Raw genomic sequence first — 16,047 nt, forward strand, 5'->3', positions numbered from 1 at the left:
CTCCACATCAGTGTTGTAATTTCTTCCATTGCTAGAATCACAGTGTCTACAGTAGAATATCAGTAAGTCTACTCTAGTCCATAGTTCATTCCCCAATCCTGAGGATTCTGGGATGGTAATGTCCACTCCACCTCTAATTGATAGAGGACTTTGATCCCGTAAAGCCAATGGACAGGACTCCTTGCTCTCAGTTGTAGGCTCTCTCGTTTCCTTGGTGTGGTGGTTGTCCATCCTCACCTCCTTGTTAGTTGTCCTAGGTGAGTCCAATGAACTGGAGAATAGGTGTTGCACTTACTGAGGCTCAGGGCCCAGCTGGCACATGGACAGCCCAAAGATTTAAGTCTCTTGGACATATACCTACCAACTCCAGCACCATTATGTTTCTCTTTATACTTTCAAATTCCTCTTTATGCTCACACATTGTCTTCTTAATATCTTTAATCTTTTTTATGAATATTTTCCTTTATTTCCTTGGATTGATTTCGGAGATTTGGTTGAACATCTTTGATTAGTTGTTCCAACTCTGAGTCTTCTCTGATGTTTTAAGTTGTTCCCTTGTGAATCATATCTTCCTGTTTCTTAGTATGGCTTGTAATTTTTTGGTGATGTGTAGGAATCTGATTATCTTGATGAGTTAATGCTGGAGGTCCATTTCTCCCTTTTGTCTAGAATTTTACTGTTGATTGGCTTTGTGTTTAGGCCCTTCTTTGCTGCTTGGTTTAACTTATTCTAGACCTTTAGAATAGCTGTGTTTAACTGTTCAGATTTTCTCAGCTCTTCTTCATCTGATTCTTGCCCTGGATATGGCAGTGCAATTTTTAAGATTGCACTTTTTCTGCATTTGTTTCACCTCCAGGAAAGAATTTCCTTTCCTCTGTTCCTTCTCCTGGTATCTTAGTCTGTTCATTTTGTTTTTGTGTAGACTTTTCTCCCCAGCTCATATAAGTTGTTTAAATTCCCTCCCTCACTCAGTGCTCCATTTTCCTTACACTTTTCTGTTCTAGGGTTCTAGGTCCCTTCCTATCTTAGTTTAGTTTAACCACCACCCTCCACCCATTTCCCCCCCCCCCTTTTTTTTTTCTGTAAGGCTTTTCTGCCTCCAGTTTCTTCCCCATTAGGGTATCCCACCCCAAGAAGCCTTATGGGATCAATCCAGAAAGGTGGTTCACTTCAGAAAAGTCCGTTTTGCCTTTAGGTGGTACAGTCAACTGAAAGTGGATTGAATGAGGGTCCAGCAGTTTTTGCCAGCATTTCTAGTGCAGTCTCCCCGGGGGGCCCTTTTATATGCAGCACTTCTCAGTGGTTTGTGTTCTGCCCTTGGTCTCTGCAGACTTAGACCCCTGTACAGGGTGTGTGTGCAGTTCTAACTCACTTCTGTGAATCACTCTACAGTCTCTGCAGTGAGAGGGATCTGGGCTCTGCTGCCTGTGTGCAACTCCCAAGCTGCAGGGGACCGATTGAAACGGAGCAGAACAGGAACCAACCCGCGATCCAGGACTAAATTTCCCTACCTTATATTTTTCCATTTCTTTGATTCAGAGTTTTTGGAGTCCTTCTCCAGTCTCTATCGTTCTCCAGAGTTCTAAGTGGATTTGCTCCTTTATTCACTAAATCTCTGGGGAGACTTTTTCAGAAGAGGTCTTATGTTGCCATGTTGATGACATCATTCTAAGGAAAAGGAATTTGAAGTGTGTAAATCGGTGAGGAAGTTGAGCATGGAAGAAACTTGTGCTAAGGCTATTGAGGAAGGGTTATGTCCATGTTTTCCCCCTCACTCACTCCCATCCAGGATCCTATTTTCTATTGGCTATAATCCAATCCTTGCTAAAGTTTTAACAAATAAGAATAGGACTGGTAACTATTCCTTCTAGAAGTATATTCATTAAAAAAGCCTCTTGGTTTTTTAAAAACCAAAAAATCAAAATGTCAGAATTAATATTTTTGGCAAGTAGGAACCCAGGTCCTTCTTTTTTTTTTTTTTTCCAGGTCCTTCTTAATATTGGACCAGAAATAGATATTATAATGACCTTGAACTACTACCCTCACAGAAAAATGAAGTATAATGATGCTGTGCAATGAAGTAGGGCATATCAAAGAGTGTTCTATTAATTCAACTCCTCCAAGAGGGCTGTTGGAGAGGGGAAACATTCCTTAGTCAAATCCTTTGTGAAAAGCAAGAAATATTAAGGCCTCTGAGAATTTTTTCAAAAAAAAAAATCAATTTTACTGATATATATTAATTAAAAATACAACTCATCAAAGTATACAATCAATGGTATTTGGAATAATCACATAGTTGTGCATTCATGACCTTGTTATTAGAGCATTTTCTTTATTTCAATAATAATAAACAAAAAACAGACTAACAAACAAGAAAATTCTTCACATCTCAGTCTTGCTTTGCTTTCCCTGCTGCACATAGCTGCTATTTCTGGCTATTCTTGCAAATTTATTTATTTAAGCAGGTTTACTGAGATATATTCACTACCATATGATCTATCCAAAGTGTAGAATCAATGGCTTTTGGTATAATCACAATGTTGTGCCTTCATCACCACAAACATTTTTAGAACATTTCATTACTCCAAAAAGAAAAACAGTCCTTCCCACCCCTTCATAACCACTAATTTAATTTCATCTTTATAAATTGATTTACATTTACATTTCATATAAATGGAATCATACAATATGTAGTACTTTGTGTCTGGTTTCTCTCACTTAGCATAATTTTTTGTTTGGTATTAAAATCTTGTATTAACATACATTTGTTCAGTTTCAAAGAAAAACGGTCTTATATATGCAATTTTACCCATATTCATATTTCATATGCAGTTTTACTATACTGTATAGTCCTGTGTTACATTTTTTACCCTTCCACTTAGTAGTATACATGACCTTAGACTTTCCATTTCAACCACTTTCATACAAGGCCTCTGAGAAATTTTACATAAATCTATCAGATTAAGTGTGTTTAACACAATTATGATAAATTTGATGGATCATAGAACTTCTCCCTTTAAACAATTTACATGGTAGGGACGGATTTTAATTGAATACACTTTTGGACACATGTTATTGGGAAACCAATTATTGCCCTAGAGGTCAATGAAGTATTTGTATAGCTTTTTTTAGGGATGGGGGAGTGTGAGTGTATTAGTTTCCTAGGGCTGCTATAACAAAACACCACAAACCGGATGGCTTAAAACAACAGTAATTTATTGTCTCATAGCTCTGGGGAATAGCAGTCCAAACTCAAGGGCCAGGCTCCCTCTGAAACTTGTAGGGGAGAATCCTCCCTTAGCTCTTCCAGCTTCTGATATTTGCTAGCAATCCTGGTGCTCCCTGATTTGTAGATGCATCACTCCCATCTCTCCATCTTCACATGGTCATCTTTACTCTGTGTCTCTGTACCTCTTTTCCTCTTTTTATAAAGACATCAGTCAAATTGGATTAGGAACGACTCTAATCCAGTATGACCTCATCTTAACCAGCTACATCTTAACCTATTTCCAAATAAGGTCACATTCACAGGTATGGTAGTTAGGACATGAACATATTTTTTTGTGGAACACAATTCAAATCGCAAATGCAAGTGCTGACTGGGTTGAGGCTGTAATAGGATGGTATAGCACAATTCCTCTGTAGCTGAGTTGCAGCCTGAAACCTTAGAATATGCCCTTCCATTCCCTTCAAGTCCCCTGAATTCAGGAAATGCCTCTGGCACCATTATTTTTTCTACTTACTGTTTATACAATTGTCACCTAATCTTTTGAAACAGAAAGTGTTATTTATGGCGACGTTATAATATTAAAAGATTTCCTCCTTTCCCCAATTGCTTGCTAATCTTGACTCTGTTTCCTTGATCATTTCCTTGTCAGATGTTTTCCATAAAGTCTGTGTTTTAATACCCAACATTTTAATCTTTGTACCTTTACCACTTTTCTTGTCCACTATGGGCTAAACTCTTGGCCAGAATACAAACAAAAGGGCACAGACAGAAGGTATAGCCTTGGCATTCCTTGGCATGTAGTCTTTCACATTGACTCTCACCAACTGAGAATGCCAAACACAGAGAGTTAGGGAAAAGACTCATTATAAATGAGTGTGCTAAGATAGCTTGTTTATGTTTTGTTTCTGAAATATTTTAAGGACATATTCTCTATGGAAATTATCTCCGAAATAGATAGTATTACTACAAGATAATATGACATGGGTAGAATCCAACCATGTTATGGTGTATCCTAAAGCAATATATGTTAGTCTAGTCCTGGAGAGCAGATGCCAAAATGAGGTTTAATGTGCAAGAAATTTATTAGGGGAAATACCCGTGAGAGAAAATGGGGAGGGAGCTAGAAGAGTCTCAAAGAGCCTCAAACTGATGCAACTGGACCCTGAATGAAGGGGAGAAAGAGGGAAGAGAAGGAGGAAGGCAATGTGGAAGCAGTTCTAGGGAAAGTTCAGTAAAACCTTTGGGGAGTCCTGGAGGCCAAATCATCTGTCAGAGGAGTGGAATGACTCCCAGGAATGGGGTGGCATTAGTAATTTTGACATACTCTTGACTGAGAGCAGTCATGGAAAGTGTGGTCTGAGTACAAATGTGGTAAAAGATCTCAGAGCACAGCAGCTGGGGCCCTCAGTCCATTATCTTTCTTGCTAAGATCTGACAGGAGCTTTCTCATGGTTATCGCACAAGATTCTCAAAATTTAAAGTGCATGCAGGGAAGTGGATGTGGCTCAGGCAACTGGACTGCAGCCTACCAAATGGGAGGTCACTGGTTTGGGTCCTGGTGCCACCTAAAGAAGAAAGAGAGGATGGGCAGGCATAGTGAGCTGACTCAACAAGTTGACACACCATGAGACACGAGGAGGAAAAACATGAGACACAACGAAGCAGGAGGCAGAAGTGGCTCAAGCAATTAGGCACCTCCCTTCCACATCAGAGTTCGCCTGGCTCCCAGTACCTCCTAAAGAAACAATGAAGATGAACAGACACAACAAGTAAAAAAACAACAAGGAGGAGGTGGGGAGAAATAAATAAATAAATCTTTTTTTTTTTAAAGGGCATGCAAAATACCTAGGAATCTTATTAAAATGCACATTTAGTAGATCTGGGATGGAGTCTACAATTCTGCATTTCTAACCTGCTTTTGGTTCACAAACCTCAATTTGAGTAGTAAGGTCCTAGAAAATATTTGGGGGAAGCAGACTTGGTCTAACAGATAGGGTGTCCACCTACCACATGGGAGGTCCATGGTTCAAATCCCAGGCCTCCCTGACCCGTGTGGAGCTGGCCCATGTGCAGTGCTGAAGCACGCAGGGAGTGCCATGCCACGCAGGGGTGTCCTCCGCATAGGGGAGCCCCATGCGCAAGGAGTGTGCCCCGTAAGGAGAGCTGCCCGGCACAAAAGAAAGTGCAGCCTGCCCAGGAATGGCACCGCACACACGGAGAGCTGACACAACAAGATGACGCAACAAAAAGAAACACAGATTCCTGGTGCTGCTGATAAGGATAGAATCGGTCAAAGAAGAACACAGAGCGAATGGACACAGAGAGCAGACAAGTGGGGGGGGGGGGGGGGGGCGGGGGGAGAAATAAAAAATACATCTTAAAAAAAAAAAATACTTGGAAGAGCCCAATTCAAACTCTCTGAATGGGTTTGGGGAGAGTCCTTCACAGGCTTATTACCTCATCCCAATGTGACAGCCACTGCCACTGCAGTCAGATATACAATTTCAAGTTAGGTTTTTCCATTCTAATAACCCATTCTTTCTTGTCTCTGACATCACAGCTGTCAACTCTCTCCTGTCACACTGCTTGCACAAACCCTTTATGATCATTCCTATACACATGTGCATTAATTTTGATACCAAAACCTTTTGAACCTCTTTGATCTCAATCATATCCTTTCTCCAATTATTTGGTTTTAATAGTTTATGTCTCTTAATCTTAAGCAAAATAGTTTCAAGCCCACCCCTCCTTCTAACCAAATTGGGCTCCAAAGTCCGTCTTGCATAGAAACTCTGGTGTAGCCAGTCATTGCATTTCTCTTCTAAGAAAGGATCCGGAGGGGCTTGGCCATGAGCATTTCCTCCAAGTTGCAGGAAGACTTTGGCGGTTATCATCCTAATACTAAGTAGCTATCCATCTATTGTTAAATGGATATGTTCCCTTTCTTCACTCTAGTCATAGACCTCTTTGTGTATCTGGCCTTCATTTTCTACATAGTAGCTACTGTGTAAAACTGTGGTTTTCACACTTAAAGAAAAAAAAACGCACTTCACACTTCAAAAATAAAAAGCCTATTTAAAATAGGTTAGGCTGGTTTGGCTGCAGAGGAAGAAAGTACTGAGGTGGCCAGGTGCACTTGAAGGAGCAAGTGAAGGATTTCAAGGAAGGTAAAGACATGATCAGACATGAACATTTCAATCATCACGCTGGCAGAGGTGAGAAGGATGAGATGAAGAGGGTCCAGAGAATAAAAAAGACCAGGAAGGAGGATCTGAGAAATATAAGGGCTATTAAGGAAGCAGAATCATCAGAACTTGGTGCCTGAGTATGAAGTCGGTGAAAGGGAGGAAGGAGTATAGCAATCTCCCAGGTTTTGAGCTTGGGCAATGGTGCAGGGGTGCAGGGGTGCAGGGGGTGCCAATCACTGAACTGGGCAAGACAGGAGGAGGAAAAGGTTTAGGGAGAAAGATTTTGAGTTCAGTTTTGAGCATACTGAATTTAAGGGAGATATCCAATAACCATTTGGGTAAGTCAAACAGAGATCAGTAGAACCTGGCTTAGAGAACACTCTCATGATCAGGTCTATAATACTATTTGCAGACTATTCTCAGCTGAAGGCTCAAAGTTCACAGTAAGTAAAGGCTTTATCAATAGCATTTTTGTGTATAAAGTCTTGCGTTCTTTTTTCAATATATTCTGCAAAATATAGGTTGCCTCCTACACTTGCTACATTGGTAATTCTTTGCTTCTCTTTCTAAAGTGTTTGAATATCTGAATTTGGGGTCCTATTCGAATTTCAGTAATAGCCTCATGCTTAACACAGATCAGAGAAATAGGAAGGGTTTTCTTTTGTTCCCTTTGGCAGAAAGAGTCATTTCCTTTGGAATCTGAGCACAAAATAAGATTGAACAGCTGTAGCTATAAGGAAACAGGAATTAACAAGAAATCATGGGTGTAACCTGAAGAAGGTAAGATGGGCTATGGCATGTGGTAAGAAAAGAGGTAGGTGTAGTGAACTGCTGTGCTTTGTATAAAAGAATCTCTTGCACCGTGTAATGTTTTATGGTGTTTAAATGTGGTGTGGTGGTTTTCCAATTTGTATTTAATGTCCTTAAGGAACCACTGAGAGGAAGAGAGGGTTGGAGTTCAGGTCCATTTCTAGATTATTACAACCAGAGCAACCAAATATGTTTACTAGCTTTCATTGCAGAAAGGGTTGCTTTTTTATTTTTTTATTTTTCAGTGAACATCATTTTATGCAATAAAGGCTGTCAGTGAAGGAAGAAGTAAGGGTTAAGGAAAGAAAGAAAGCTGCTTAATGATAGATGTTCACTATGTAGTATTAGGATGATAACTGCAGAAGCCTTCAAACAACCTGGAAGAGATGTATGTGGCCAAATCCCTCAGGACTCCCAGGCCAAGTTCCCACCTAGAAAACACCATGGTGGACTGGTTGTATCATGGATTTTGGGGCCCAACTTGGTTTGTAGGAGAGGCTTGAAACTGTTTTTGCTCAAATTGAATAAAATATACACAATCCAAACTGAATTAATTGGAGGGAGGGGATGTATTGAGATCACCAAGGGTGGAAGCCCTCCAGACCTTTTCTTGAATGCACAGGGCAAGTCTATGGAGCCAGTCACAAAGTGGTTGTGCAAGCAGTGAGACAAGAGGAGGTAACAACTGTGAAGTCAGAGACAATGGAGTGTATGAGGGAGATATCTGATAACCACTTGGGTAAATCAAATAGAAATCAGTAGAATCTGTGAGTGACCCCTCTTGTATCCAGGTCTATAATACTATTTGCAGACCAAATAATATTCCACGGTCTACATTTTTTTCCTACCAATGTTTTTCTTTCTGTCTGCAGCACTTTCCTGCCCATTTTCTGATTAGCTAACCTCTACCTGGCTTTCTACAATGCAGTTCAAAATTCTCTTGAGCAATAAGACCAGTATAACTTGGTTGACTCTCCCAACATGGCATACTCCTAGCCCACTTTATTGTTGATTTTTTGTCGCCCCAAATCTTAGCTCCTTAAAGGCAGAGCATGATACTTGATTTTGTATCTCCAATGTTTTGTGCAATGAGAGCCTATAAATGTCTGTTTGATAGTTGGAAAATGTGCTTATTAAAAAATTTATTTTCTGGGAGTGGATGTAGTTCAGTGGTTGAGCTCCTGCTTCATATGTATGAGGTCTTGGGTTCATTCCCCCATACCTTCTAAAAAAAAAAATTATTTTCTTAAGCCTCTCTGAAAGATTCAAATACCTTCCCCAGATCTAGTTGAACTGGTAGTTTACTCTTTGTTCTTAGTTCCTAAGACTGTAAAAAAATTCCAGTCATCTCCTATATGGCAAGAATGCATCACAGGTAATCACTTAATTCTCAACCCCTACTCCCCCTATAAAAACCCTAGCCCCATTCTCACTTGAAACTGGTTTTTGGGAAGATTCCTCCAGTTCCAGGCTTATGTACTCGCAGTAAATGACCTTCTCACTGACAGAAGTGTTTCTCCTTTGTAGCACTGGATCCAGGTAAGCCTTTCTATTGGAAATAGTTGTGCTTAGGGTATCTGACTCTGGAATTTTTTTTTACAAGGTCTTGTGAGAGGGAATGTGGGTCATTTTCTTAATTCTGTGTTATCTCCTGTATGCCAAACTCCTGCTTGTTGTCCAGATTCACAGTGTTTTGTCCCTGAGGGAAGTTACAGATTCAATGGGCTATAAGGCGCTCCTGGCATCATTTTGTAGTTTTGATTCAGGACATTATCTTATTCCTGATGTTCCAGGGAGGGGGACTGGAAAGATCTGGTTACTGTTCTTCTAGGAACTAGGAACAAATATTAATAATAAACTACTGAGATTACGTTAGCAGAAAATCAGTTCAGCTTGATCTGGGGAAAGTGTTTGAACTTTTCATAGCTGCTTAAGAAATTTTTTAATAAATGTATTTTCCAGTTATCAAATTGAATTAATAAAATCACAAGCTTGTGCTAGGATCCCCTAAAAGCAATGCAAAAGTATTCTTAAAAAGTACTTAAAGGCGGCGGACTTGGCCCAGTGATTAGAGCGTCCGTTTACCACATGGGAGGTCCGTGGTTCAAACCCCGGGCCTCCTTGACCCGTGTGGAGCTGGCCCATGTGCAGTGCTGATGCGGGAAAGGAGTGCCCTGCCATGCAGGGCAGTCCCTGCATAGGGGAGCCCCACACACAAGGAGTGCACCCCATAAGGAGAGCCGCCCAGCGTGAAAGAAAGTTCAGCCTGCCCAGGAATGGTGCTGCACACACGGAGAGATGACGCAGCAAGATCATGCAACAAAAAGAGACACAGAGTCCTGTGGTGCTGACAATAAAAGCGGACAAAGAAGCAGCAACTAGATACACAGAACAGACAACTGGGGTGGGGGGTGGGGGGAAGGAACAGAAATAAATAAATCTTTTTAAAAAAAAGTTCTTAAAGTGCACATCTCTGATTCTGACTTTTAAAGGGACCTAAAAAATGTCCATGATTAAGGAAGAAGGGAGAGGAAATTATTGTAATGGGGTTTTTTGTATAGGTGTGTGTGTAAAGAAAGTGAGGCAAGAGGGAATAAAATGCCTAAAGATGTGTTTCTCAGCAGACTCTAGTCACGTCTTGAATAAGGTGACAGGTGTAATTCACAACCAATGCATACAGTGGGAGCGGGAGAGAAATGACGCAAACTGATTTAAATTTTTTTGGATAATGAAACTGATGCTCGAGTTGGTTGGCATAACTAGAGTCTCATATAAAAGGTGCTCTCATATAAAACGTCCTAGACCACTCAAGAAACCACTGCAACAGAACAGGGCCTGCGTGGTAAGGGTTTTCCTCACGCTTTTTAAATTGATCCCTGACCTCTCCTGCTTTTTTTTTTTTTTTTGGTAAATCCAACCCTTCCTTGACAAAATCAGATTTTTTAAACACTTTTAAAAAAACACACAAAGAAAACAACAACCACCCTGCCTTGAAAAGCAAAACCCAGTCCCGAGCTGTGGACAGAGACTGAGTCCCCTCCCGGGACGAGGTTGTAAACTGAGTTCCCGACATCCCCAGGGATTCGATGGTGCCAAGACCTCAGCGGGCGAACAGAAACCCCCAAGCCCAGCGAATGCCCAGGAGACAGAAAGCAAAGACGGCCTTCTGTCACCCCTTAGGTAAAGAGGTTATCCCCGGTTCCTGCCAGGGGTGAGAGACGCGCTGGCCGGAAGTCCAGGAGCCAACCCGGAAGCAGACGTGGGCGGCTCGGGTTGTTCTTCCGGGTCCGGCCGCGCCTCAGCGCCCCATGCTCGTTCTCTGGACCCGGGGAGGCGGCGGGGGCGTATGGCAGAGGGACGCTCAGATAGCAACCAGAGGCAGGTGAGGCCCCGGCTGGGCTCGGACCTTCCAGGCTCGGTCCCGCTGCACCGCCCGGGCCGTGCGACAGCGCCGGAGGCTCCTTCGCTTTCCATATCCCGGCGGCTTGGTTGTCGCCAAGCGTTCTCCGGCCGGCCGGTCCCCGGTGGCGGGCTCGTCCTGCTTCGGACGGTATCGTCGCCAACCGCCAGCATACGACTGGACAACTCCTGGCCCGATGCAGAAGCCAGGGTTCTGCCTTTTCAAAATGGACTAATAACTGACGTCGGCTTCCCTGAGGGGCCACCGAATCTTGATATTGAGCTTTCCTCAGTGCTTGGCTCAAGTACATGGTTCTTGTGTCTTTTCTCACTGGGGCGTGAGAACAAGAGGAGGAGCTAGAAAGTTAAATGAATACATTTTCCCCGCTTATCGCCTTTAGGGCCAATTATTTTTCCTTTTTAACCCCAAATCAAAAGAATAATTTCGGAAATGTTTTGAGGATTTGCTTGCCTAAATAAATAAGACGACAATCACCGGGTCCCCGTGCCTAAATAAAAACAAAACAAAACAAAAAACAAAAACGCTAGTGAAACGCCCAGCGTGAATTTAGGACTAGTGTGTGGCAGAAATTACTGGGGGAGAAGGGGAAATTAGACACATTCATTATTTCACTTGCGAATCCCACTGTAGAATATGGAAGTGCTTAAATATTTTAGCTTAGTAGTGGTCAAATAACAGTAGCACAGCTGGTCATTCCAGTATCCTGGCAACCACCCAGAGAGCAGAACATGGTGACAGCTGTAAGAACCTTTGGCCTGCTAAGGCTCATCCAGGGATCCTTCATCTAGCCTTTTTAATAGGCTAGTGATACTAAGTGCAAATAAATCCCTTATGAAAAAGTGAAAATTAGTTTTTTTAAAGTATGTAAATTCGTTGACTTTTTTTGTCGACCTCTTTTAGAATGAGGAAATTGAAGCAATGGCAGCTATATACGGCGAGGAATGGACTGTCGTTGATGACAGTGCCAAAGTATTCTGTGTTAGAATTGACGACAATAAAGAAGACCCCAAATGGACACTTAACTTGCAGGTATTTCCCCCTCATTTCTACAGCCATTTTCCAGTTACAAAATTAACCCTATAGGATTGACCACTGTTAAATTCTTCTGAAGATTATTCTTGTGTGATATTTTCTAAATTGTCTTTTTTTGTTGGCTGTTGTTGGTTTTTGACAACAATTATCTAAACGTGGGTAATTAAATCTCAGCTTACTCTCTAGTAATGCTTTAATTAGTAGTTTCACCCTTATCCCAGTTCTTTTAATTATTTAAAATGTTCTTAATGTACCTTTGACAGGCTTGTGTTTCACTTCCTTTCATTTAATTCTGTCCATCTAATAGGAAAGAGTATAAATATTAGACTGGGAAGATGGCTAATATTAAGAGGAAGAATGTGTTAGCAAATTAGACTATTCATTGAGTAGCTATTCATTTCTTCATTGAGAATCAGTTGTACTTAGGGTAAAATAATGAAAAGATCAGCTATGTTCTTTATTTATTTTTAAAGATTTATTTTTTATTTATCCCTACTCCCCAGCCCCCCCCCCCCCCCCCCCCCCCGTTATCTGCTCTCTCTGTCCATTTTATCTGTGTTCTTCTGTGACCACTTCTCTCCTTATCAGTGGCACCGGGAATCTGTTTCTTTTTGTTGCATCATCTTATGTCAGCTCTCCATGTGTGGCACCATTCTTGGGCAGGCTGCACTTTCTTTCGCACTGGGTGGCTCTCCTTACGGGGCGCACTCCTTGCAGGGCATACTCCTTGCACGTGGGGCTCCCCTGCGTGGCAGGGCACTCCTTGCGCGCATCAGCACTGTGCATGGGCCAGCTCCATACCGGTCAAGGAGGCCCAGGGTTTGAACTGTGGACCTCCCATGTGGTAGGCGGATGCCCTGTCCTTGGGCCAAGTCCATTTCCCTATGGATTTTATTTTAATACTTTGTTGACTGCCTGTCATTTCAACATACAGAATGCATGTTTTATATTAATAATATTGCTGATTTGAAATGAAATGTGTATGGTTCCCTATTATGTGTTACATGTTAGCTATTTCATATATTTAATAGTATTTTTTTTAAGTAGGACTTTTGTTTTTAAAGACTTATTTTATTTATTTCTCTCTACCCCTTCATTGTTTGCATTTGCTGTATCTGTTTGTTGTGTGCTGGTCTTCTTTTTGGGAGGCACTGGGAAATGAACCCAGGACCTCCCATGTGAGAGGGAGACACCTAATCGCTTGAGTTACCTCTGCTCCCTGCTTTGTTCTGTCTCTCATTAGGTTTTCCTCCTTGTGTCTCTTGTTGCATCAGTTTGCTGTCTTGTTTGTCTTCTTTAGGAAGCATCAGGAACCAAACCCGGGACCTCCCAGGTGGAAGGCAGAAGCTCAATTGCTTGAGCCACATCTTCTTCACTATTTAATAGTATTTAAAGGACAGTTTTTTGAGTATTTCTTCAGAAAAATACATGGCTAATGTTGTTATTGCAGTGCTACTCTTTGCTTTTGGGGTCAGTGTATAATGCCCATATTTCAGTTTTCCTTTTCTTTCATATCTGTTCTCTCACCCTTTTTTTTCCTCCACTTTAATTGCTTTGACAGTCTCTCTGCAAATAATCAGCTCCTTTTCCTTAAAAGAAATTGGCAGCATCACTAATAACATATTAAAAATAAAAGCATAAATGAGGAGAGATTTCTCTGTGGAGATTTAATAAAATGATAGTTTTTATTTTATAGTTTGGCAAATTTGTCACTAATTTCCTAAATATAGCTATTTTTGCACTCTTTTGCGGTATACACAGACATCTTTTTAAACTGTTTTGTAGGTGATGCTGCCGAATGAATATCCAGAGGCAGCTCCACCTATTTATCAACTGAAGTAAGCAATATTTCTACGTTTATATTTTTGTAAAAGGATTGTATTTTTCAAAGATTGATTCTCTATATTGTATTATCTGTTTATATAAAATACTTTTCTTCTCAAAATGTATGTAGAAGAACACTCTTTTGACTTGATATAGAGTATTTTAACAAAAAAAAATTGTATAAGAATGCACTGAAATATTCCATTTAGTATAAAAAAGAGTCATAGGGTTCATAGAAGTAAAATAGCTACAGAATTGTCTTTGGAAATGGAGAAGGTGACTTCCTCATCAGACAATCTAATAAACTAGAAACCCTAACTAATCTCGTTGTACTGACCAAACTGCAGTTCCTTGATGTACTTGATGCCTGAGACTGCTTTCGAAATTGCACATGGTGCTCTGGTGCTTCTCCCTACTCCCCTCCCACTCCTGTTGTTGAAAAACCGTCTTAGCAGGCCACAGTTAATCTTTTATCAAGTGTGACCCGTTGATGCCAGTGTGCTTTGATCTACCTTGCCCACTTGACCCAGTAAGATGTATATATGCCTGTGGGAAACAGTGTTGCTTAAAAGTCACAATTACTAAAATATTATCTAATTTAGTAGTGGTATTATTTTTATGTGTTTTAAAACCATAGCAATAAAACTTAATGTTAATAATGATAGTTTTTTATTTTTACCTATTAAAAATGATAAATATCACTACAGAATGTTAGTAAATATAAATTTCCTTTTCAGAAAAACTATTTTTACAATCATGTGGCAATCAACTTATTTGTTAGTTGTGTTTGAGTCATCAGAAAAAATTGGAGCCTCTGGTATTTGGCAAATATTGTGTTTTTGGAAATAGATTCTAGAATCTTTTCTGCCATTTATGTAAACTTGGGTGAGTCTGTGATACCTTATGAACCCCCTCCCCAATTTTTAAACCACTAAAGTTCAGTAATAAAGATTATGACTTCATGTTTTGTTGGAAGAACTCAATGAATTAATGCCAGTGAAAGCATTTTGGTACTATATAAATTTATATAAATATAAGATATCTTAATGAAAATAATTTTTTAAAGTAAATCCAGTTGTGATTTAATCACTGATTTCTATATGAGATATAAACAATTCTTGGATTATCGTAATTGTATTTTATTTAATCTTAGTGCTCCTTGGCTTGGAGGACAAGAACGTATGGATTTATCGAATAGCCTTGAGGAAATATATATGTAAGTGACAAGTGATTAAAAAAGTTTTGTTAGCGATTATGTTGTGGACTTTTGTGAAAACTGATATATTGGGGCCTTTTCCAAACTTTTTGTTATGGCGTCTTTCCATTAACAAAAAGGTTAGTTATATAATTTTATGTATACATTTGATATGATTTCTACTTAGTTACAAAAATATAGCGATTAAGAGCTGATAACTATAAAACTACTTAGCCAGTTTGTGAAACTAAATTCAGCTTGTGAAACTAAATTTTGAGATAATATTTTTGTTTTGATACTTTTATAGGCTAGGTAGAATGAAATTGATGACAGAAGAATCCTAAACATAATTATTTATTTAACTAAGATATTGTTTTAATGGTAGTTTCTCTTGTATTAGGAATATAGTTTTAATCGTGGTTTCTCTTGTATTCTCTTGAATAAGACTAAGAATCTATTGATATGCTGTATTTTTCATTCATTCATTCATCATTCAACAAATACTATATGTCGGGCATTTTTTGCCAGATACTGGAGATACATGGTTAGCAAAAATAGAAATGGTCCCTGTTTCCTTAGTGTTTAAAATTTACTGGGGAGAGGTTTGATTTATAACATAAAAATAAATGTACAGTTGTAGCTGTGATAAGTTCTATAAAAGAAAGATAGTCAGTACTAAGAGTTTGAAACAGGACCGTCTCTAGTCCAGGAGGTCAGGTACAGCTTGTTTGACATACAAAGAAGTTAATTAGCTGAAGGTAACTTCTGTGAGAGGGTACAGCATGTACAGAAGCCATGTCTAGGAAGTTTGGCAAATTTTAAGAGACAAAGTAATGGTGGTAGGAAGTGAGATGAGGGTAGGAGAGGGAGAGAGCATGATGGACAAGTAACCTGGAGAGATAGGCAGGGAAAGTCATGCAGAGTCTTGTAGGCCATGTTCAAGAATTTTGTCTTTATCCTATGAGCAGTAGGAAGCAGATAGGTTTTAAGTGGTGGGGCACCATGATAACATTTTCACTTTGAAAAGATCTTTCTGTATCTGTGTGGAAAACTGATTGAAAAAGCAAATGCTGTAGTCCAGAAAAGATACAACTGATTTGGATGAATTTTAAGAAGATATAATAATTCAGTAAAATAAAAAAAGTTCAAGTCTATCAGTTTTTACTCTAATCAGGTAACTAGTAAGGATTGATTATATATTCTAGATGGCCATTCCATTTGGTACAGTGAGAGTTAGCAGTTACTCTCCAAGCCAGGCTTCTTTCCTTCCCAAAATATTTCATCAGAAAATGAGGAGTCTTTGTGGAATCAACTCTACTCCTTTCTTTCTTGGAGGAAGTATGGTCTT

At 39.9% G+C, this 16,047-nt stretch overlaps 1 protein-coding gene across 2 annotated transcripts in view; it reads left to right on the forward strand.

The window, feature by feature from the left end:
• Positions 1-10,482: 10,482 nt before the first annotated feature.
• IMPACT (impact RWD domain protein) overlaps positions 10,483-16,047 on the forward strand; it is a 34,561-nt gene continuing 28,996 nt past the window's right edge. The window contains exons 1-4 of one of the 2 annotated variants that reach the window (XM_004465137.5): positions 10,483-10,609; positions 11,549-11,677; positions 13,466-13,518; positions 14,658-14,720. In XM_004465137.5, coding sequence (XP_004465194.1) covers positions 10,574-10,609; positions 11,549-11,677; positions 13,466-13,518; positions 14,658-14,720 — 281 coding nt within the window. In that variant the 5' untranslated portion in view covers positions 10,483-10,573. The remainder of the gene's footprint in view (positions 10,610-11,548; positions 11,678-13,465; positions 13,519-14,657; positions 14,721-16,047) is intronic. The other variant, XM_004465136.5, reaches the window with a different exon arrangement.

Source organism: Dasypus novemcinctus, chromosome 16, assembly GCF_030445035.2.
Source record: "Dasypus novemcinctus isolate mDasNov1 chromosome 16, mDasNov1.1.hap2, whole genome shotgun sequence".
NCBI classification, from domain to species: domain Eukaryota; kingdom Metazoa; phylum Chordata; class Mammalia; order Cingulata; family Dasypodidae; genus Dasypus; species Dasypus novemcinctus.